Source organism: Primulina tabacum, chromosome 14 (genome assembly GCF_025594145.1).
Source record: "Primulina tabacum isolate GXHZ01 chromosome 14, ASM2559414v2, whole genome shotgun sequence".
In the NCBI taxonomy this organism is placed as follows: Eukaryota; Viridiplantae; Streptophyta; class Magnoliopsida; order Lamiales; family Gesneriaceae; genus Primulina; species Primulina tabacum.
In genome coordinates this window covers 4557281-4582203 of record NC_134563.1, presented here as the reverse complement: position 1 = coordinate 4582203, position 24923 = coordinate 4557281, and the positions used below count along the sequence as shown (strand labels likewise).

At 32.7% G+C, this 24923-nt stretch overlaps 2 protein-coding genes and 1 long non-coding RNA gene across 5 annotated transcripts; 2 read left to right on the top strand and 1 right to left on the bottom strand.

Annotated features, from left to right (window-relative positions):
• The first annotated feature begins 4065 nt into the window (after window positions 1-4065).
• LOC142524364 (glutamate--glyoxylate aminotransferase 2) lies at window positions 4066-8250 on the top strand. The gene is made up of 14 exons (XM_075628318.1): window positions 4066-4290; window positions 5025-5206; window positions 5405-5470; window positions 5551-5668; window positions 5873-5954; window positions 6047-6134; window positions 6205-6363; window positions 6458-6631; window positions 6728-6859; window positions 6998-7063; window positions 7387-7451; window positions 7525-7616; window positions 7715-7871; window positions 7969-8250. Exons 2-14 carry the CDS (start codon window positions 5090-5092, stop codon window positions 8096-8098), a joined length of 1446 nt encoding a protein of 481 aa, XP_075484433.1. The 5' UTR covers window positions 4066-4290; window positions 5025-5089; the 3' UTR covers window positions 8099-8250.
• Window positions 8251-12096: 3846 nt separating this feature from the next.
• LOC142525101 (uncharacterized) lies at window positions 12097-16563 on the top strand. Of its 3 annotated transcripts, XR_012815027.1 has the most exons (4): window positions 12097-12244; window positions 12690-12950; window positions 15699-15945; window positions 16341-16563. It is a non-coding gene; the product is annotated as an uncharacterized LOC142525101 (long non-coding RNA). The 3 variants fall into 3 exon arrangements; XR_012815026.1 differs by lacking the exons at window positions 15699-15945; window positions 16341-16563 and adding an exon at window positions 13689-13828; XR_012815025.1 differs by lacking the exons at window positions 15699-15945; window positions 16341-16563 and adding an exon at window positions 13632-13766.
• On the bottom strand, window positions 13642-17140 carry LOC142525100 (glycosyl hydrolase 5 family protein-like). Its single transcript, XM_075629271.1, has 4 exons — window positions 16562-17140; window positions 15671-15918; window positions 14808-15328; window positions 13642-14198 (listed from the first exon to the last, which is right to left on the bottom strand). The coding sequence occupies exons 1-4, from the start codon at window positions 16970-16972 to the stop codon at window positions 13642-13644; spliced, it is 1737 nt and encodes a 578-aa protein (XP_075485386.1). The 5' UTR covers window positions 16973-17140.
• Between the last annotated feature and the right edge of the window lie 7783 nt (window positions 17141-24923).

Sequence of the window (24923 nt, the reverse complement as noted above, 5' to 3'; positions counted from 1 at the left end):
CTGTTTGTTTATTCTTTGAGAAATATTGATATTTTTTATGTCATTAATATGTTGCAAACCATGAAGTAGGAACATAATTACTATATAATCCTTAAAGGTTTACACATACAATTTTTCAATTTCTTCTTCATTGTGCTGCGTTGAAATTTAAATATTAATCATTCTTTATCTTAATATTTTGCTTTAAATACGCCTTCAAATATATATGTATATGTTTCATGTCACTTAGTTAGACCTAATTTCAAATATCTAAAAAAATGTGTTTGAATTATATCATACAGAAATAGGGACATAGTAATACGCAACATTATTTTTTTAACATATTTTTTTCATCCATTATGTTTGTCATAAATTTTTTGTTCAAAATTTGATTCATTTCTTAACTACATGTATGAAGAACCAATAAATTAATTAATTCACAGAAATCATATATTACCATCTTCGTAGAACATAAGACCCAAAACTATGTGGCTTTGATTGATGTACTCTCATACGTATTTTCATATAAACAACAAGACAAATAATAGAATATCAGAAAAATCAATTGCCGCCAACAATACTAAACAAAACGAATTTAAAAAATTCATGACACAAACAACCTCCATAAAAAATGATAACTCAAAGTTTAAAAATAATTTATTTAGTACAATAACAAAGAATTGAAGTATATACGAGCAACAAAAAAGCATAAATCACTCTCAAATTAAATATTAACTCATATTATTCAAAATATTTATAAATTTTTCAATATTTTTTTCAAATAAAGAGAAGACGTCTTATTAACGTCATGGTTTCATAAATATTTTACTTTTAAAAAAACACACAAAAGAAAAAATGGTGCCTAAATCATCATGAAAAATCCTTTAATAAAACCTTAAGAAATAAAAATATAATGCGAAGTCACACAATTTTCTTTAAATCAAAGAAAAATATTATACCGTAGACAAAATATATCTGGCAACGACAAAACATATGTTAACTTGTGATACAATTAAAATTTAGAATAATGCATAATCATTTAATTAGAACAAAATCGTATGCCAAAAATCTACTTGATATTATCTCTTTTAACAATTTATCCATGTTTGTCGTCCACCAGAGGGCTCATAGATTAACTAATTTTTCTAGTCAACCTATTAATTTCACAATAAATAATACTACAAAAATAATATAATCAAATACATAAAAACTCAAATTCAAATACCTTCAATCAATTTAAATAAAAAAAATTGAATAGAGAATATAATAATGTTGTAAAAATTTTGAATACTGATTTATAGACAGAAGTCTGGAAATATATTTGTCTCAATAAATAAAAAAATATTATCTCTTTATATTCTGAGATATAAGCTAAAAACGAAGAAAAATTTCATCGTTTTTAATATTTTCAAAGTCGCTTCAAACTAAGTAATCTAAGCAAACTGAAAACATGCATTATGTGTTTAAGAATTAACAAAATATCTCAAGGAAAAAAAAATTAAAATAATGATTTTTGTGGGATATATGGTTTTGTTTTATATTTTCTTTCGGTGAACAAACAAATCACACAAGGAATCCAAACACAACATGATCAATACAAACGACATATAACACCAAAACACGTAATGCTGTGTTAAAAACTCATCTCATTGCAAAAACACAAAATGATCAAATGAAGCATATTATTTAGTAATATTTATTTAGCAGCATATATAAAAAAATGACTAAATAGCTTAAAACCAGTGTTTGGAATAATTTACATACAAACATTTCTCTCAATCATATATCTCTATTGACACATAAAGAGTTTGAAAATATTTTTATTCTAAATGGGAGAAAGAAGTTTTATATAACCTTAATATTTATTAATAATGTATTTTTATTCAATCCGACTCATCTCCCTTCATCTGCCCATTATTACTTATCACCAATATGATAGATATTTTTCATGAATTTGATCGAAATGTATCAATATACTAATTAAAATTAAATTTAAAAGTAAATTAAAACAATAATTAGTTTGATTGAGTTAAGTATACTATTATTGGTCTTATAAAACTAACATAAAAAATGGCTTAAATAACATCATGAACATGAAAATTTGTAAAAAAAAAAAAATGATAAAATGGTAAGGTTACAAATGAAAATCATATATTTAATAGATAATATTTATTTAACATCATATATTGAAAATTGACTAAATAACTTAAATGTTTATATTGAAATCACCTACATACAAATATTTTCTCTCAATCATATATATTTGTTGATACATAAGTAATCTTAAAATATCTCTATTGTAAATGGGAAGAAGATGTTTTATATGACCTTAATATTTTTTAATTATTTAATTTTTTACCTTAATATTTTTTAATTATTTAATTTTTTTCAATGTCATAATCTGTGAGACGGGTCAACCCTACCATATTCACAATAAAAAGTAATACTCTGAGCATAAAAAGTAATAATTTTTCATGGGTGACCCAAATAAGATATCCGTCTCACAACTACGACCCGTGAGAACGTCTCACACAATAAAAAGTAATACTTTTAGCATAAAAAGTAATATTTTTTCATGGGTGACCCAAATAAGAGATGCGTCTCACAAATACGACCCGTGAGATCATCTCACACAAGTTTTTGCCTAAAAGTAAAATTAAAATAATAAATAGCTTGATTGAGTTATATGCTTTATTAATAATCCTATTAAACTAACGTAGAAAATAACTTAAAGAACATCATGATCATTATACAAATTATAAAACAAAAAGGGTAAAATAGTAAGTTTACAAAGTAAAATCAAAATAATAATTAATTTGCTTGAGTTAAGTACACTATTAATTATCAAATTAAACTAATATGAAAAATGACAATAAACAAAACGGTAAAATAGCAAGTTTACAAATAAAAATCACATATTTATAATAATAAAATAAAATAAAATAGATGTTAGTAATATTAGCAACTTTTTTAAATGTACGATAAATTTATAAGTAAAATCAAAATAATAATTAATTTAATTGAGTTAAGTACAATATTAATTATCATATTAAACTAACATGAAAAATAACTTAAAGAACCCCATGAATATGACAAAATATAAAACAAATGAAAGGGTATATATATATATATATATATATATATATATATATTTAAACAATTGCAACCCAACTTGTCTATTCTACGTTACGAGGATTAGAGATGTTAATCGGTCGGTTCGGTTTCTGTTTTCGATTTTTTATTTCGGTTTTTATTTTACAAATATATAATCTGATATCCGAACCATTTTTCTTCGGTTTGGTTCGGTTTTCTACCGAAATGGTTCGGTTATTTCGGTCGGTTATTTCGGTTTTGATACAATTATTTAAATTAATAAGACAAATATATTGTAAAATATAATATGTTATCTTTTTACATGATTTCTTAGTAAAACATTTAAATATAAAGTCTAAATAAATTATATAAACAACAATCAACTAAATATCATTTAAAATAATCCATCATTCACTGATATACATATCAAAAAAATATAATAAAAATAAAATTATTAATTTAATGAAATTTCGGTTTCTTCGATCAGTTCGGTTTTAACATATATAATCCGAAATCGAACCAAATAAATTTCGGTTTAACATTTATATATGAATTATAAAATGAGTAGGTCTCTTGTGAGACGGTTCACAAATCTTTATATGTGAGATATGTCAACCCTACCGATATTTACAATAAAAAGTAATACTCTTAACATAAAAATTAATAATTTTCATGGATGATCCAAATAAGATATTCGTCTCACAAAATACGATACATCGTCTCACACAAGTTTTTGTCTTATAAAATTCGATTTTTCGGTTCGATTCAGTGTTCGATTTTTTCGATTTTATCCGAAGTTTGAACTAACCTAACAAATAGATGATAATTTCTCAATCAGCCAAAATGATTGTCCATTGTTGCGGCCCGACGATTTAGACATGTTTTGTATTTGCATGTATTGCCAAAATTATTATATATAAGGTTAAATTTTAACGAGCAGCAGCATCCGCAAATAAGAACTGAGTTCGAATTGAAGTAGAGCCACTCTTCTTCTATCACAAACTCAAAACAATTCCCCAAAATTCCAAAAAATCCATCCAATCCTCTTCAGTGGTTGTGGTTCTGCCCCATAATATATGTCTTCTCATGTTAGCCACATAAACATGACTATCCACTTTACAAATATACGTATCCAAAAATATACCCGAAAAAATAAAACATCATTCTTTATTTTAGTGGGTTTTTATGTGACAGAGTCCACCCAGGAGAGCTTCAGAGGTAGCTACTTTAACTGTTGACATGTTCGTGAGAAAACTAAACGCATCAAGAAGATGTTTAGTAGTGCTCAATCATGTCAATTTTGGTTTTCTTTTGTTCTGGGGGGAAATCAGTCTCGAGAGAGACGAAAAAGATCGATTTTTTCCCCTTATTTTCTTGATCGGTTGTGTGTTTTGTGTGGGGGCCGACCCAGAAACCTGGGGATGTGTCTCAACGGAATCGAGGCGTAACTTAAATGTTTTAGAAGATTCATGCATTAAATTCATTTTTTTGAGTTGGTGTGGTAGAATCCACCGTCCCATTGGGTCCGCCCCTGTTTAAATGTGATTCAATTGGAGCTCAACATGAAGAAAAAAATGTATTTTATGTCATCTTTTACATGGAGAATGATTTGCGTGGTGTTTGTGGTTCTTTTTTCCTTTGTGATCGATTTTCCCGTATATCTTACTTCTTCTGGAATTCTTGGATGGCACTTGATTAAATTGCATTGAATTAATCTTTTGTTTAAGAAAGCTCGTTTCCTTTTGAAATTTCTTGATTCTTTAGCAATCTGTTGACTTTTTATATGCATTTGTTTGAAAATCTTGCTCGTAAATGGGATACCATGAAAGAGTGTGTATCTCTGTTTATGGGTGAAGCAAAAGATCCTATTGGTAATGCGAGTTTAAGCCCTCATCATTTGTCTTGCATGTTCACACTTATCCCCAAACCAGATAAATGAACACAATTTTCAGGTGCATAGCAATTAGGCCTCCACATCTGGTAATTTGCCCGGTTGTGAGAAAGCTCGTACTGCATCATGTCGTCCAAGTCAATGGATTACGAGAATTTGAATGAAAATGTCAAGAAATGTCAGTATGCTGTCCGAGGAGAGCTGTATCTTCGTGCTTCTGAGCTTCAGAAGGAAGGGAAGAAGGTAAATTTTACTTGTTATAACTCAGGACTTACAGTACCATTTTGTTACAAACTGGCTTTTTTATCCTCTTGAAAATAGTTTCAAATATAATGCACGTTATTGGCTGAATATAAATGATAGTATTCTGCAGAAATAAACTAAAAGAATTATCTACTGGTGCTTTTTCCCGGTCTCATGATCTTGTTATTCTTAATGCAGATCATATTCACCAATGTTGGCAATCCTCATGCTCTTGGGCAGAAACCTCTGACCTTTCCTCGGCAGGTTTTAGGGAGAGTGTGTTTGTGTGTGTATTTGTTGTTTTGCCACTGGGGTTTGTTAATTGAAAAGAAAGAACGATGCAGGTGGTTGCACTCTGCCAAGCTCCATTCCTACTCGATGATCCAAATGTGGGGCTCTTATTTCCTGCTGATGCTATTGCTAGAGCCAAGCATTATCTTTCAATGACTTCAGGGGGTCTAGGTTAGATTCAAAAATTTTCAATTTTTGTTCTGTTATATAAAAAGTCATTTGAATCCACTTGTCTTGTCAAGATTGACTTTTCAACAAAGGAAATGCATCAAGAATACCTGAATTCATTATTATCCATGACATTATTTAGTGGGTCATTGTAACGTGGAACATGGTTTAAGTTAAGACCAATCAAATATTTTTAATTGATCTCAGGTGCTTACAGTGATTCACGTGGACTTCCTGGAGTAAGGAAAGAAGTCGCAGAGTTCATTGAGAGACGTGATGGATATCAAAGGTTGTAATACTTGAACGATGCTTTAGTTAAGGCTTTTTTATACTGGATTTATTGAATTCAAAATGATTATTTAAATTGTTGCATTAATGCAGTGATCCGGAACTCATATTTCTAACAGACGGTGCCAGCAAAGGAGTTATGCAGATTTTAAATGCCATTATTCGTGGCCCTGTTGATGGGGTAATTTTCCTTGGATCTTATTGTGCCCATGCGTATTTTATGCTAGATTGCTAAAAATTTTGTTTCATAGATTTTGGTCCCTGTCCCACAATATCCTCTTTACTCGGCCACAATATCTTTACTGGGTGGTTCTCTGGTTCCATATTATCTTGAAGAGTCTGCAAATTGGGGTCTTGACATTGTGAACCTTAATCAGTCCATTGCAAAAGCTCGGTCTCAAGGAATTACTGTAAGCATTATTTTGTGTTTCTTCTTATCATTGACGTAAAATAATCTGATGTATTTTACTATTTTGCATCTTCCAACTTTTTGGTTGTGGTAAGGTAAGAGCCATGGTGATCATAAACCCCGGAAACCCGACTGGACAGTGTCTGAGTGAAGCAAATCTCAGAGAAGTGTTGAAATTCTGTTACCAAAACAATTTGGTATTGATTGGTGATGAAGTTTATCAACAAAATGTGTACCAAGATGAGCGCCCTTTCATAAGCGCAAGAAAGGTATATATAATCTGATAAACTGATGTTAAATGCTATCGCATAATTTTCATATATCTTTTATGCTCTGATGGCTTCTCGTCGTACAATACTCGAAAGGTTCTGATGGATATGGGACCACCAATGAGCAAAGAGATTGAACTTGTTTCTTTTCACACTGTCTCGAAAGGTTATTTTGGAGAATGCGGGCAACGTGGTGGATACTTCGAGATGACCAATATATCTCCAAAGGTTTAAATCGAAATATTAGATATTACATATCATTTCAAAGTTTTAAGGCCTTAATATAGCAATATGTCTGTTGATATTAGTGTATATACATACGGCTTTGTAGTTCCTTTCTCATGCTTGTGCCTTTGGTTGTTTCAGACAGTAGAGGAGATATACAAGGTTTCCTCCATATCTCTCAGTCCTACAGTCCCTGGACAAATATTTGTAAGTCAAATGATGTCGTATTTGTTTGTTAGTGACACTTTCGTTGTGATTGGATCGATGGATTTGAAACGTTGAGTTTGAAATTCCTTGACTTTTTGGATTGATAAAATTTAAGTGAATTTCAAGTCCACTATATATAAAGTTAAGATGAAATTCATTTGAAATTCATGCATCAAAATACTTTTCTGCCAAATCAAATTCATCAATCTAAACGCTGATTATGAACTTATAATAGGTTATGCAGTCTGTTAAGGTCATTTCTCTGGCTTACATTTTCAAAAAACGGAGATAAAATCTTGTTAGTTGTATCATTCAATATGCAGATGGGACTTATGGTGAATCCTCTTAAACCTGGGGATATCTCGTACGAAAAATTTATCAGGGAGAGGTATGCTTCTTGTATCCATAATCTTATATGCAAATGTGGGACTTCTCATGATTGTTTTTTGGTCTCTATTCAGCAAAGGTATCCTCGAGTCATTGAGGAAGAGGGCTAGGATAATGACAGATGGATTCAATAGCTGTCGAAATGTTGTTTGCAATTTTACAGAAGGTACAGTACACTTAAGAGATGATGAAATCAATTACCTATAGTCTTCCTTTCTCTTGACTGAAGAAAATTTATTGATTTGAGTCAAAATGTAAACTCAGGTGCCATGTATTCTTTCCCACAAATACGCTTACCCCCAAAAGCAATAGAGGTTGCTAAAAAGGCTGGTAAAGTACCTGATGTTTTCTACTGTCTCAAACTTCTTGAAGCCACAGGCATTTCCACGGTCCCTGGTTCAGGTTTTGGGCAAAAGGAAGGGTGAGTTTATCCCTACTTCACCCATATTTGTGTCCTCCCAGTCTAGTTAATGAAAATTGCATTTGAAACGAAGCTTAATTGTGCAATCTGTAATCAGGGTTTTTCACTTGAGAACCACCATCTTACCGGCTGAGGAAGATATGCCTGAAATTATGGCGAGTTTCAAGAAATTCAACGACGAATTCATGGAGCAGTATGAAGACTACAGAGGCTATTCCAGAATGTAAAAGGGTTGTAACGTCTTGCATATTGCCTTCACGTAGTGAATTTCACGCTACCTGTTCAAAAGTTTATCATATACTATTGTGTTTTTTCTCATCTTGTTCAAAAAGACATGAAAATCTTACGGTTACCTTATGCTTCATAGACTGTAAACTAACTCAGCTCTGTCGAATATTATACTTCCGACATTTTCTTGGCCATGATAAAAATTTGGACCATTGGATGCTCCCGCTCCCTCCGGGTAGTACCCCAAGGATAGCTCATTATTAACCGGCATTGCTCTAGCAAATTTCCACTTGTGATTAAATCTGTCAGGGCCCTTGCACCAATTAATTCCTTGGTCCATCTCATAACTCTCCAATTTATTTTATTTATGAGCAATTAATCACGAGTAAAGAAGTATTTAATTGGTTTATTTATTCCTGAATACGTGAACTTGATAAATTACACTGGCTTGTCAAATATTCAATAATCCAATTTTTATTTTAAAAATCATAGTTAATTAATATGAACCTTGAGCAATGGTCCGGTAAACTAATATAGAATTAAAAGAATTTAGTCATGATTTGTAGGCTGTAGCTTATATGCAAAATCACAAATTTTAAATGAGATTCGAGACTCAATTGTTACACTCTCGTATCCATCAATTAAAGAAGGATTAAAAGAACTTATGATATCATTAACTTGACAATTAATTCTTAAGAATTTCGTAGCTTGAAGGAAACAACAGGCGAAACGGCCCATCCGTCCATGCCTTACTCGGCTAGGACTCTTTCATTATATATACTACAAAACCCAATTCTGATAAAAAAAATTTAGGTCACGTTGTCACTCAAACTTCAACTTCGAACCAATAAAAAAATCTAACTTTTTCCAACCCTTTTGCTCTCAAGATATTTCATGCAAGATTTTCCCTATTCCGATTTCTGCATATATTATCAAAACTCTCCGAAAATCTCAACACTAAGTTAGGATGGGTATTTCGGAAAAGATTAATCAACCCGAGGAAGATACTGCGGAGCCTGAAAGACGTGGGATTAATGCTGTGATATCTCTGTGCAGTCCAGTCATGAAGCCGATGACAATGGCGGAAACAGCGTCGGAGAAAAAAGATGAAGATCATGGAGAAGAAGGAGATGGTTCCAAGACTCCAACTTCTCCAAGTTCGAAAATCCCGAGAATACTGCGATGTCCGCCGGCCCCAAGGAAACGAAAACCACCTTCTCCAAATCTCTATCGACATGGGAGAGACCAAAGATTTTCCAAACGCCTGTTTCAGAAGAATTATGGCTAACTCTCTGCTTTATACGTCTTTATCTTCTTATACATCTATATTATACGTACAGTTTAATCTTATGATGATTATATTAATTACCCCTAAATCTTGAATCACATATAGTCTCAAATTTGAGATACCCATGAGCACAAGTCACTGGAAATCTGGAATAATTCACAAGAACTGGCTATTCTGCTATGACACATGATTTAATGTCATCAAAAGTGATATCACATTGATGAGCTCACTACCATTGGCTCATCCCGGTCCAAATGGAAGACAGATCTACCAAGGGTCCAGGTATTCTCCTATAAATACCAGGTTTGAGCGTTCAGTTGATTATTCACTATATTGTTTTCAGCAGCACCCTTAGCTGCTCCCCGCATATATCCTCAGTCACTGACTTAAGCGTCGGAGGGGCTGCGCCAAGACACCCTTCTGACCCCCTTCTAACGGTCTTCTTCGTAATTACAGGCCTATGACACTTTCAAAACCCTGCGTCTAGTACTAGTGACGCTTGCAGGAATCGGACCCTAAATTTCCCATGAGCATCACTTGGCGCCGTCTGTGGGAAAATTTGAGTTGAGACGTAGAGATAGGTAGGGAGGAAAGGGAGTAGAAGAGTTAACTCAGATAGCGTTCTCAGAGGGGACCCGAACAGTCTCATGCTGAGGCGAGGCAGGAACAACCCCATCATGAGACGAAAACTAAACAACCTCGTCAAGAGACCAGGGTCGAGCAATCCCGTCCTAATGAAAATGTGGGCAACTTGACCCTGGAGCAGTTAGGGTCAATTTATCACTCGGACAGTGGATGAGGCTATGAAGAGGAACCAAGAATCTGTGTTCATTGAAGAGCAGGCCACTCGCCAGGAGCGAGAGGAAAATGTTGAGGGCCAGCAGAGCAGAATTGAAGAGACCCAGCCCTTCCCAAGCGAAGGGAATGCAGAGATTGGAGAGATGTGGAAAGAAATACGGATGTTGAGACAACAGGTGGGAAGCATAGCCTCTGGCCAGAATCACTGAGAATGACGTCCTGAAGTTCTTGTGGAAAATTATAGTATGCAGATACGGAGTACCTAGGAAACTGATATCCGATAATGGGAGACAGTTCCAAGGGTCCAGGATCCAAGCTTGGTGTAAAGAGATGAAGATTCAACAAGTCTTTATCTCTGTAGCTTACCCGCAGAGTAATGATCAGGTGGAGGTGACTAATCGGACACTGGTGCAGGGTCTAAAGGTTCGACTTGGCAAAACTAAGGGCAATTGGGTGGATGAGCTACCAAGTTTCTTATGGGCATACCGAACCACTCCGAGGAAAGGAACCAAAGAAACTCCTTTCAGTTTGGTCTACGGTAATGAGGCAGTGTTCCCGACTGAGATTGGGTTGGAATCGACAAGAGTAGTGTTTGCGAGACATGCTACTGACCTTGATCTTTTGGAAGAAAAGAGAGAGGCTGCCAGCATTCACATGGAAGCTTATAAAAATCGTATTGCACAGTCTTATAATCGGAGGGTCATGCAGAGGAACTTCCAGATAGGTGACTTGGTTCTGAGGAAGATGTAAGAAGAGCAGACAGGAAAATTGGACCCTAAATTTTCCCGTGAGCATCAAAAAATTTTTCATCTTTGTTTGTATTTGAATTCGATAGCACGAAGTTCATAGATAATCCGTTTTTCTTTTCATAAATAAAAAGTTGAGGGGCTTTTACAATAGTATTAAATTTAATTAAATTTTTGATAAATCTTGTATTAATGATTATCTTTTATGCGGCGCTTGGTTCTCCATGGCGGGGTACGTACATTGATGCAAAAGTATTGGTGATTCGATTCTATTTGATTCGATTGGGAATTTTTCTGATCATGTTTTCATTTAAATGGCAACGTAGTCGAGACAAATTAATAATAGTATACAGAACATTTTGTTTTCCTTTTCTAGGCATATCAAATTCTTTTTTCTAAATTATGTTCACGTAATCAATTAAGATAAGACAATTTCTCTATATTTTAGGTCATTAGATTTTTTTGAGGAATTTACGTCATTATATGTATTAGAGTTCAAGTGGTTATATATGTGAGATAATATCACATATGAATATTTATTACACATCTATATTTATGAGACGAATTGATTTGGCCTTGAAGTAAAAATAATATTTTTAGCATAAAAATAATTTTTTTTTCATGGATTGAGTCTAGTAGAATATTTATCTGACGAAATAATAGTTTTTTGAACTTTGTTTTGTGTAATTAATATATAGTAAATTGCGAATATACATTTATAATTATCTCCTTAAATTCTAATGCATTTTGTTTAAACTTTAAAGATCAAGCTTTAAATTTTTGTAATTTATATTATATAATTATAATTTTTAGAAACGTTTTAGTCAGTAATTTTGTTTTAAAATGTATTTGTTTTGTAAATGTTGTTTCGGGAAAACTTAAAATTCATTTGGTGATTTTCTCTTCTATGAAAATAGTAGAAAGTAGGAAAAAATTTGTGTGAGACGGTCTTACAGATCGTATTTTATGAGACAGATTTCTTATTTGGGTCATCCATGAAAAAATATTACTTTTTATGCTAAAAATATTACTTTTTATTGTGAATATCGGTAGAATTGACTCGTATCACATATAAAGATTCGTGAAACCGTCTCAAAAACAATTTACTCTTTTTCGCCAAACAAAATTATACAAGCTTTGTAATTATTAAAGATATTTCAATTGATTTATATTACTTTTTCAAAAAAGGTTAAATTATCTTTTTTAAAACCTGTAAAAAAAATGCATTTCTGCTTGCTGATGGATTTTGCATTCGTGTTAGTAGAAATTGTTTCGCGGCATCCGAAATGATCACGCCCCTTAAGGATCCTTTGGTAAGAAACCATTCTAAATTTGTAATTTCATGGGCTAAGTGTCAGCTGCTTAAGAAATTGTTAAAACTCTTTCATCGATTTGAGGTTGATGTTTGCATCAAATTTGAGTTTGTCCCATAATTGAGTGAAATGGATAGTACCTGGTATATTTTATTGTAGAGTATATTCAATAAAAGATCGAATTTTTGGGTGGAAAACTAATTTCTGCGTAATGGGCATGTAAGCTGGATTTGACATTTTGGAGGGTTCAGTTCCTTTTATGATTTTATGTTTCTTGTTTCAAGTTTGAGTATTGAATTGGGTTGAAGTTCAAATTTTGGGCTAAATGAGGAGGATTTAGGGCTTTCCTTGTGTGTTCCATCAACACGGGAGGTGGTAGAGAAGAATAAATTTGGGGGCCGAACATTTAAGAAAGTTATACATAAAAGTTCAATCGTTTTTGCAGCACCCCGCTAGATGAACGCCTGATATCAGACAATGTGGGCACTAAAACTCGAGTTATTGCAAATTTGTGAGTTGAAAACACCGAATGAAGCAATGCGGAGGAAGAACATGAGACAACCAGAAAGGAGTTCGTATTGAAACAAGATTATAAAATCCTTCTCCATGCTTTTATTCCTAGATTGGATGTAGGATACAAATGCCTTTGGGGTGGGTGCCTTTCGTGCATGGACTAAGATATCATCCTGCCTCGCTCGCGCTTCTGGTAACTATGATCTTTCTCAGGTCTCCTTGTGCTGTAGGTTGAATAATTATGTTATCTAATTTGCATTTTCTAATAGATTGGCATATTGGAAGTTCACATTTTAGGAATAACAACTTTCAACTTAGGCTACTTGAATTAGAAACCACTCTCATAATTTAAATTCCCACAAACCATTATGTTCAATATCTTGTAATTTTTACAAAAACTCTTATGAAAACGTCTCACGAATCAATTTTGTGAGGTATATTACTTACACGACCTAGTTCTTAAAAAATAATTCCTTTTTATGTCCAAAGTATTACTTTTCTTTGTAAATATAGATTGAGTCAAGTCATCTCACGCATATAGATATGTGAGATCGTCTCCCAAGAGACTTGCTATGTAATTTTTAGTTCATGTTTTAAATAATGACCAAAAAAGGCAAGTATATGTGTGTGTATCTGTGCATGACGAACTCCGGTGAATAGTTATAGCTTATAGTTCATCCCATTCGAGTTATCGTTGAATAAGCCTCAAAATGGGTCACCATAGATGTCGTTATTAATAATGGGGAAAAAATGCAAAGACATAAATCTGTACATTAAGAGTTCAAGTTGGTCTGTAGAAATCTGTGGTTCTGTTTCAGTTATCTGTTATCTTGTGACAATTATCTTGATTTTCAAACTTTATACAACAACACAGTGAATATAAACTACTGAATTGAATCTGCCGATGCAAACCATTGTCGTGTTGAAATAGGCCACAGCTGGATAATACTACTCAAGAAATTCTTGACTATAATTCTCACCATTAAGCTCATCGCATGGAAGAAGGTCCTATCAGTAGTACGTCTAGTGCTGTCGATAATTTTGAACCACTGACTTCCTGGGTCACACTCATGGTCTTTCTTGTTCAAGCATTTGCAACTATTAGTGACAACTGCGTTATCTGAATCTATGTCCAAGCAAACAGTGCTGCCATTTCCAAGTTTTGAAGATAGATGCATCTTAGAGTATGAAATTGCTTTCCATTTCGAACTGGCGTCGCTGCAGATAAAACCGAGCTTTGCAGGCTGCTGCATATCATCTGCTTGTAGACACATATATTTACCCATTATTATTAAGGTTTTGTGACTCGTATAACTCCATGCTTCGGCCTTGGAACATGGACCTAACACCAGTGGTTCTAGCAACGACATCTTCTTGACGCACAGTCCTGTCATAGGATGAAAGAGTATTTTGTGCTCACTTGCTTCAGTGTACCCTGGCCCTGCATTTTTTCACCAAAAACTTTTCATTAGCATTTGACTAGAATACTAAAGTTATTGTTCCATGTAGCAACTACGTTACTCGAGAATGACAAGTTACAGATGCTCAAAGATTCAGTATCACGATCACTTCACTGCATTAAAGACATGCCTTGGGTGCAAAGGAAACTAAAGAGCCGAACATTTGAACCCAAGCTCAAAACTCCGTAACTGGCTCGAAGATGGCTCAGATAATTCTTTGATTTCGATCACTATTTTTATTGTTTGAAATACATCTTGAGATCTATCAAACAAAGGCTCGAACTACAGCTCGAGCTCATAAACTCTGTTTAATTTTGATTATATTTGTAAAACTGTTGAGCAATATATCCCTTTGAGTTATTAGATGGATTGGGCTAAAAAATATTCGAACATTCTAGAGCTCAGCCAAAGTTTGATAATTTTGATTTGGAATCGACTTATTGTTTGAGCCAATTCGAAAAGCTCAACAACCGGCTACATTTGTTGATACCTTGGGCGACAACCATATGTTAATACATCCGCAATTCTTGACTTCTTAAACTAAGAAGTCAAGAAACTTGCCGTATCCATCTCGAGAACTTCTGAATTACCTGTAAAAGGATACTGAAGAACAGATATCTTTTGAAGCAAACTTCTGTTTCTTACTTCACTCCAATCCCAATTATATATTCCATATGTTTCATCAAATCCAACGACTCCATCTCGTAGATAATAGCTCCCAGTAAGTGCCCACAATGCCCAATCCAAATCTAATTCAGCTGCCCACCCCAAAAAGCAATTCAAGTACCTGTTGTCATTGACATTAGTTCCCCCCATGTCCACCCCAAACTCACTCAAAAACAACGGATACCCTTGGTCTATCAAGAAACATGCCTTTCTCCTGATGTCATTTACTATTCGCCCGCATAATTGGTTCGGGTTTACTTTTTGCCATGCTGCGCCATTTGAGAAACCATACCAATGAAGCTCGAATACGGTCTTGTTGGCGAAATTTAGGCTCACTGGTTTTTTATAGAGAAAAGTGAGATCTCTGTCAAATTTCAGCCCTGATAAAATGATGAGAACATTTGGGTTTGCTGCGTGCACTGCTTCTGCTCCTTTCTGCATGTACCTATTCGATTATAATGGCATTAACAGAGGTTTTATCATCAAAGATAAGTAAGAGTCTGAAAAGTAGTTTTGCTTACAATTTTCGATGTTTTTTTTTCAATCCATTGTCGGGCTAGCAACTGAGTTCCTTAGCCTAAGTGTGCAAAGTTTTTGAACTTTTTCTTTCACTTGCGTGATGAGGAATGTCAGGTGAACCATATTCTTACACATTGTGTTGTTTGAATCGAGCATATTCTATTGTAACATTTATGTAGTTGGGGACATTACTATTTATTAAATTCACCCAGTTGCTCTATATTTTTCAAACTTGTAGACTGTAGTTGTATGCAACAAGTATACACACCTGTACCAATCGTTGACATTCTGTTTAGGGCCTCTGAGTTCATTCCTCAAGCTCATTGCAACTACATTCTTGGTGCCATTAAGAATGGTGGCAACTTTGGTTAGGCCCTTGAGCCACAGGTCCGGGTCAAAATACTTGTCTCCGAAGAACCCATTGCCATCGAGTTTGCTGCAACACCATCCGGGCTTGCTCGTGTGGTTGTCCAACACAATCATCACATTGTTCTTGGCAAGACTAGCCACCACTGCCTGAAAATCTCCCAATTTTAGCGTCAGGTGATTTAAATAAATTAACACTACACAGAAACCTATTAATCATGAGTAGATGAGGAAAAATCATTGTAAATCGGCTGTAAAAAGATTTTGGGATGTAGGTTTCTTATATAAGTTTAAAATAGTAGCCCAAAGATTTGAAGATCACAAATATTTTTTTTTTCAAGAATTTTCTTCCAAACACACCACCGTAATTCCAGTCAACTAGTTGAGGAAGAATATTTCTACACCATAATTCTAATTGCCCGGCATCTGCTCATTTGTCATTGCTATGGGTCACCATCCATTTAAATCTTGAACCATCTTGAACCAGTCAAGAATATTTACACTTTTAGATGCTTAGATTAGATTAATTTGAACCATAAAATTAATATAACTATGCGACTTGAATTATTCAGGTGGCTAATTACTAAGGTCACACTTCTTTCGACGTTTTTGATATTGTCCATGTTCCCTCTTCATCGGTGTCTACGATTTGAAGACGTGGAGCAACAACGAAATCGAGCGATGCAATGATCATAATCCTAAATAAAACAGGTCTTCGCCATACTGGATAATTGTATGTAACTTGGTATCTTCATTCGTTGAATGCTGATCATGTATATATAAATTGACTGACCTGATAAGCACGAGTAAGAGTAAGATCAATGATGGATGGATTATTCTTCTGAAAACCTGAGATGGAGGCTATCAACCCAAGATTCTTGAAAGATTGTCTCACACTAGTAGAAGCCAATGTGTCATCAGTAAACAAGAAAAGTGGCCATGTTAGCCTAACACAGTTAAATCCCATGTCAACTATTTCTTTAGAAATAACATCCACTGGTTTCTTGCTCAGCCCTTCTGCCACCACCACTTCCAGATGCGAGGGCCAGTTAACGCAAGCGAGTTTCACGCGATGGCCGGATTCATCCACGATCCACCGTGAGTCGGTGGAGAGTGGCTGTGCCGCCACGAGAGCTCCGGCGAATAAGAAGAAAAGTGGAGGATTGACCAAAATATAGAGGCAGAAATGGAAGGACATCCTCATGTTTGTTTTTGGGTCTTTTGGATCAAGACTTTTGGGAGGGCATTGAATCTGTAAACACTTTGTTATTTATATAACAATGATGTAAGTTCATAGACAGAACATTTAAATGTACACAAAACTTTTGTGAGACGATCTCATGAGTCAATTTTGTGAAACAAATCTTCTACTTGGTCATCCATGAAAAAATATTATTTTTATGCCAAAATACTACTTTTTATAGAAAATATGAGTAGTATTGACTCGTCTCATGAATAAAGATCCGTAAGATCATCTCACAATAGAGTTATTAAGTATTAGTCATTTTCGAAAGTCATGATGTTATTCTCTTTGTTGTCAACTTGTTCGATCATAAGCTATAATAAGATAAGAACTAAACAAAGATCAATAAGTTATAAAGTAATACATTATATCGCGAGCTTCGTTCTATAAGAGTCATAGATCTTTTTATTTATTTATATATTTCTTTGTTCGGAAACATTCTATAAAACCCAGAACAAAAATTCTCATATAAAAACTCGTCATTTGAATTTTGTCTCACTAGCCAATTTCATATTAGAAATCCCAAAAATTGTCTTCAAATTCCTATTTTTGGCCAATATTTATATAACATTTTATGTTTTATCCATGTATTTTAAAACAAATATTCATAATCTAACAAGAAAAGAGTAATCCCTGGAACACGGGATATTACGTTTGCCTGATTGAGACCTTCGATCCGAACTAATATTCATATTTACTGATTTTTCGTCATATGTTGTTGAATCTTTGTCGTAACTGTATCACATGCCAGCATGTAATTAAAATACAATTTTTATATTCAATTTATGTTTGAAACATAACGATATCAAATTTTTTATTTTTATTTTTTTTAATCTCCAATCAATTTTTGAATTTCAATCTTGTTATATTTTGTTTTTTAATAATATTATTATGGCGAGAGGTAATTTGATAAACAAAATTTGTTACGATCAAATATTAAAGTAAAAAAGTTTATAACATAGAAGTATAGATAGTATATATTTTAGTGTGAGAAATTTCAAATTATGTTTTAATTATAGTAATATGTATTATATATATAAATATGTGACTTTAAATGTGAATTTTCATTTATGTCTTTATTAATTACTTGTTTTATATTAATTTTTTAATTTAAATGTGTCTTTTTTTAATGACTTGTTTTACATTAATTTAAATGTGTCTTTTTTATCTCCTTATTAATTATTTGTTTTACATTAATTAATTTCTTTCTTTAAATGTGTCTTTTTTCCTCTTTATTCATATTTTAAATATGTGTGATTATTGGTATTTAATTTTTTATGTCTACGCACATTATAATATGTTATTTTTTTATCCAATGCTATCTTTTCATTAAATGATATCTTTTCATTATGTAAATTAGTATTTGGTTTTTTTGTGTCTACCCACATTATAATATGTTATTTTTAATCCAATGATTTAGATTTTTTATTTATATTTTCATTATGTAAATTAAATTAATTAAAGTTTTGAAATAACTCATTATCGAATCGTAAATTTTCTTTGGTGTTTTATTAATTTTTTTTTGCATGTCCTCGTTAATTTGTCTTTATGACGTGGACTATAACTCATGTGTTTAAAAAAATATTTTTTGCAAAGGTTTATATTAAAAAATACTTTAATAAAATATGATCAAAAAATTATTTTGATATAATTTTTTTACAAAAATATTTTTAAATTTTTAAATCTATTTACTTGTGACCGTTTGCTAGAATTTATGTGTTTAAATTAAAGTTTTTTGCAACCGAAATTTTTTTGCGGTTTATATTTATAAATTATTTAAATAAAACACGGTAAAAGATCGTTGTGATTTGAGCCGTCGATTTGGGTTGGGTCTGTCGGTTTGACCTGCACCGCCAAATAGTTTAAGTGAGTTGGGTTGAAATTTTGTCGACTCATTTAAAGGTGAGCCTAAATGAGCTCGCACGAGTTTATATTAAATATTTATATATCTAATATTATTTATTTTCAATCATGAATTCTTGATATAAAATGAAAAATATGATTTTGATTTTAAAATTGTGATGTTACTGTCTTGTCCAAAAATTGTGGGTTGTTGAGACATTTTGGCTGTAACGTTCCGAAAGTCTGAAGGTCCACGTCAACCACATACATGCAAGTTATTAAATTTCTTTGGTATTTTATTAAATTGTTTTAAAGTTTTAAATGCATTTTTATTTCATTAATTTGTGTTTAAATATTTTTATGCATTTTATGCATAATTCATGCATGGTAGAATTTAATTCATGAAATTTTAAAGATTCATTCATTAAAGATTTTTAAGTTTATTTCGAGCTCGAACGAGGAACGGAGACCGGAAAATTTTCAGGAAAATTATTTTAATTACATGATTTGTTTCTAAATATTAATTTAAGATGTTTTAAAGGTATTTTTCAAGAATTGAGATTTATTGGGTATTTTTAACCGCAAGTTTTTAATTTTTATCGGTACGCAAATTTTAGCGAATCGGGTAATTTTTTGAGGGTTCGGCTAATATTTTGAAAAACTTTTCAACACGAAATATTTTTCGAGAGTATGTTTGGAACTAATGGGCCAACTTTTAAGATCGTTGGGCTTGAAACTCTTTTAATCTTTTAATTAAATCATTTAAGGCTCATTAGCTTTTTTTGATTAATAATTAAAATAAATATTATACTTGCTACCCTACACCAATTATTCCACCCACCAGCCGTTTCCCCCTTGCACCAGCAGCATTTGACGTGAGTATAGTAGCACTTTGCTGAAAATCTCGGCCATCTCCATTTCCTCTCAAGCAAGCTCCTTCCCCGCTTCTCCGTCGTCTCCCCGACGCGCCTCCTCAAGATTTCGAGCTTCTTATCATCAAGGCATGCTTTGTACTTGTTCTTTTCTGCATCATACACGTTTATTATGTTGGTGATTATATTTGTGCATGAAAGACGAGATCTAGCCTTGTACATGAGAATTTTCTTGGTTTCCATGGGATGGGATTATGGTGTTTTCTTGTCCAACTCTCACGTTTTCCTGGTTGCTGTGCAAGGGGCTGCTGCTGTCGGTTGTTAAGGGCTGAAAAAGGGTGTCAAGGAATTTTCGTGGAGTTTAAAACATTGGGCAGATCGTGTAGGGTGAGAGACCAAGAGCAAGGTTTCAATAGGTTGGCTCGATCTTTGGGTTCTATCGTGCTGGGTCAACCAGCTGAGCAGGGGCTTAGACGAGCCTTAGATCAGACCCTGGTGGGTCTGATACGAGGCTTGGAAGGGCTCGGCTCTTGCTGGAACCATCCAAGGAGCTGTGGATCGAAATGGTAGAGGTTTGACTTCGGTTTGGACGTTTGGGGAGAATAGCGAGTTGTAGGGGGCTGCGGCTTGCATGGAGGTGCAGCCGTGTGTTCAGCAGGTCCAGTGAGAGCCTAGGGTGGTCTAGGTGTGGTTGGTTAGGGGCTGGGCCGTTGGGTGAAGGCTAGGAACGAAACTAAGGGAGGTACATGAACTAGAGTTTGAGTTGTGTATGTTCTGAAAATCCAGCAGCATACCAGCGAGATTTTAAGGGTGCTAATGGGTTCTAATTGAGTGGATTTAAGTCTGGTATGGTGTTGTTAAGTCATGTTTTAAGTTTGGTAAAATTTGGGGAAATTTGGGTTCGATTCGGATTAAAACGGGGACCCCGGTCCAAGTTTTAAAACGAATCGGTTAAGTTTTGAATTTTGCTCGAGTTTACGTCTAGGAATGATTATAAATATGTTTTGGGATGTTTTAAGGAGTTTGGTAAGTTTCGGATCAAAATAATGAGTTTTGGTTTTATCCGGGATTTAATCGCCGCACGAAACTTTAATTAAAGGATTAATTGAAACGCCTAGATTTAAGCTTAATAAAATTATGAAAAATTATATTTAAACTCAAATAATTATTAGAAGTCTAAATTTTTAAATTGGAAATTTTATGCTAAGGTTTGGTTTAATTCGGGATTAAAACGCATTAATAGATTATATTTAAAGATTAATTTAAAAGTCATATATTTAAGCCAAATAAAAATATGAGAAAGTTCTTGTAAGCTTAAATAATTATTTGGGATGTATTAGAGTCAATGGAATTAAGAAAATGTCAAAGAAGTGAAATTTTACGTCTATGGGCAAAATTATAATTTTTGGGTTTCCAGTACCAAAATAGTCATTTTGCATCTGGGGTGAGATGTTGGTCCTGGCAGCGCCCTGAGCACAAATTTACTATATTTTAAATGTTTATGCATCATGTTCACGATTTTAAGATTTTATGAAGATATACGTCGCATGCTTGGATTTAAGAAAAAATGCATTTATTCATGATTTTTATAAGTGATGAAAATGGTAATGTTTTGAATGACGGAAATTAGTTGTGGCTATCGAAGTATATGTAAATGTTTAAGACGTATATGTAAATGCTGATGATGATGATGAGGCCTAGGCACAGTGGATGGGTAATCCTGTCACTGATGTCCGACAGCCGCCGGGTACCGTGGTTCTATGTATGATGGATCCATCGTAAATGATGAATGATGTACGATAGTCACCTCTAATGAACTGAATTCACCAATGATAAATGATGAACGATGAATGATGAATGATGAACGATGATTAACGATGAAATGTGTTAACACGCCATGATTTCTTATGACACGTTTACGTTATGCTTTTAAAGTTCATGAAAGATATGTTTACGTATATGATGATATGAGATGACATGCTTTGACACGACATGATTTTACACGAGACATTGATGTTCATGCTTTTAAAGTTCATGAAAGATATGTTTACATATATGATGATATGAGATGACATGATTTGACATGACATGATTTTACACAACACGTTTACATTATGCTTTTAATTTCATGAAAGATATGTTGAGTATGATATTTTTCACTGCTGTGTGCTAGGTATATGTACTTGTTATTAACGGTGCAGGTGTGTTGAATCTTTAGACTCACTAAGCGTGTGTGATGCAGGTGAGCTTAATGATGAGGAGACTGGAGGTGCCGAACTCTGAGTAGGCAGACCTGGTAAGGTGACATGACCCGAGGACCACATGTTTTCCGCATTACGATTTATGAGATTGAGAGGAGATGAATATTTTCATACGTTGATGATTTTAAGAATTTTATACGTTTATGTTTAAGTATGATTTTAGACGAATTGAGTTATTTTAAACTGCGCTATTTTTACTGACAAATATTTAAGATCATTTTTTAAATGTTATATTTTTCTATTACGATTTTTACTCCTTTACGTTTACGTTTGATGTTGGTCATTTTAAACTGTGATATTTTTATTGTAAAATAAAGACGATTATTTTAAATGATATTTCGAAAATGCGAGCTTTAAAAAAAATATTTCCGCACTTTAAAAACGAGCGAGACCTTACATTGGCAGTCACTCAAAATTGAGTGTCAAAGTTGACATTTGAGTTGTATTTTTGGATTCCTGACAATATGTTCGTCAACATATTATTTTTAAGTTAGTTTTATCAGTATCGTGAGGGGTAAATTTTTTTATTACAATATATAAATATTATCATATCTTTAAATTAATATTCACTTTCATGTTTGACATGTTATGAGTCTTGGTAAAATGAGGAACGATAAATTCAAGCAAACGAATACACAAAAATCTGGGGCGAAACCAGAATTATATGGTAGCGGGAACTGATATATAAATTTTTTGTGAATTTATCGATGTTAAGATGCATAACAAATCTTATATCATAATATATAAAATTTCAACCTTATAAATGAAATAAATCAAACATATATGAAATATACAAAATTTCATTACATATACAATCAAGTAATTTATTATAATTGTATTTTATTATACAATAATTCTTGTCAAACTCAGTGATTGTGGATCTAACATCTATTAAATCAGCAGACTAAAGAGCGTGTCAATTAAACTAATTGAGTAACCATATATTCTTGAATTTCTTAATTAATTTTTTTATCTTGATAATTTGTTTCATTTAATATTTTAAATTATAAGACACCGTTATTATAACTAAACACACATTTTTTTTAAATGTTCATAAGGACTCAACCACTAACTCATATGGAAAAATATTTATCTACATACTATATTGAAAATATTCTAATTAATTCAACGCATGTGCTGAAAATTTTATAATTAATTAAGAAAAATTCATTTACAATATTCATATTTAATCCTTTTGGACTAACATAATTTATTTCATAAGATATTCATCGTAATTATTTATTTGTATGTTAATCTTTAAATATGAATTATAATGTATATAGTTTTTCTAAAGTTCTTAAATAATGATTTAATACATTTATTCGACACTTCAATATTAACATTTTAAAATATATTAATTTTATTGTATGTGTGCAACACTTCTAATCATGATTATAAAATTTCAATAAAAATTTTAAAAATTAATTAGGTAGAACATACAAAAATTACACAATTAATCAAAAGACAGAAATTAAAAATAATATACACTACTAATACTGACTTCTAAATATTGAAGTCGGTGAGAGTGGAGGCCACAATGTACTAAAAAATAAAAAGCTAATGTTTGAATGAGTCATACTGCAAAGTTAGTAAAGTAAAAACGAATGGCAAAATGTGTTAATAAAAATATTATAACAAGCTAAGTTGAATGAGGCTCATATATATAAGTATCTCACTTGGTATATTTTGTCACTGTACAAAGCGAAATTTCATGCACTGTAGTGTTCTATATTTTCTTAATTTTTCTCTTGATTTCAAATTTAATTTCATCATCTATTGATCTTTAAAGATATATTAGAATTTTTTCAAAACATCTAATCTTAAATGTGATCAATTAAACAAATAATTATTATACTTTGTATACAATAATAAATAGATTAATATATTTGAAGATAGAAAACGTAATGTATTGAGAAGAATAAAAAAATAATGTTAGAATAATGTGTTTATTGAGGTAAAGACTATGATGATAAATAAAAATAATAAATTTATTTATCATTGTAACGTAATCATAATGTGATCGTTATTCGGAATCAGAAACTGATGTACTTTGACTTTTTAATTAAATTTTATAAACAATTATTTCGTTATTTTTAGTGGATAAACATGTTAAATTTATTAAAATTAAATAGTAGAATTTAATGATGAATATGAATGAATTAATTCAACTTTCAATTTGAGTTTCAAGATTTTGTCAACATGCTATATATTTTTTTCCTGATTTTTCTTTTATTTTAAAATATAAATTTTCAAATAGATGAAAAATGATTTTTTTTTCCTCTACTACTTATGTAGAATATCAAGTATATATTCTACTCAAATATCTTATAAATTCATATGATTTAGTAAAAGGTTATTTGCATAAACTTATTTGTTGGGTACAATAATTGATAATGTTGGGTAGAGTAATTGAAATGTTGCGCTTGAGCTGTTGTACTATTTAAATGATTTGATTTGCACCGTTACCATATCTATAGGTTTTGATAAAACAGTAAACACTTGAGCCTACAATTGATATGAGAGTCAAGATCACGACTTTGATTTTCATTGATTACAATTGGTGCAATTATTAGGAGATAGATTGTTGGGTACAATAATTGTAATGCCCGAGACTTAATTACTGTAATCAGACGTTGATTAATTGACATAAGTGAGGTTATAGGAACTCAAATGAAGAAGCAGGGCATCGTTACAGTATAAGCCAAGATGTTGAACCGAACATCTCAAGATGTTGGACCGAACATCTCGCGTCCGAGTGGTGGAAAAGAACCGCCCGAGCGCCAATGCACCATGAGTTGGACAGAATGTTTGGCGCCCGAGCGGTAGAATATTACCGCCCGAGCGTCAGGAGATGTTCAGCTGAGTATCTCGACAGAAAATTCCGCGCCCGAGCGCCGCTTGCAAAATATGGAAAATCAGCCACGTATCTTGGCATGC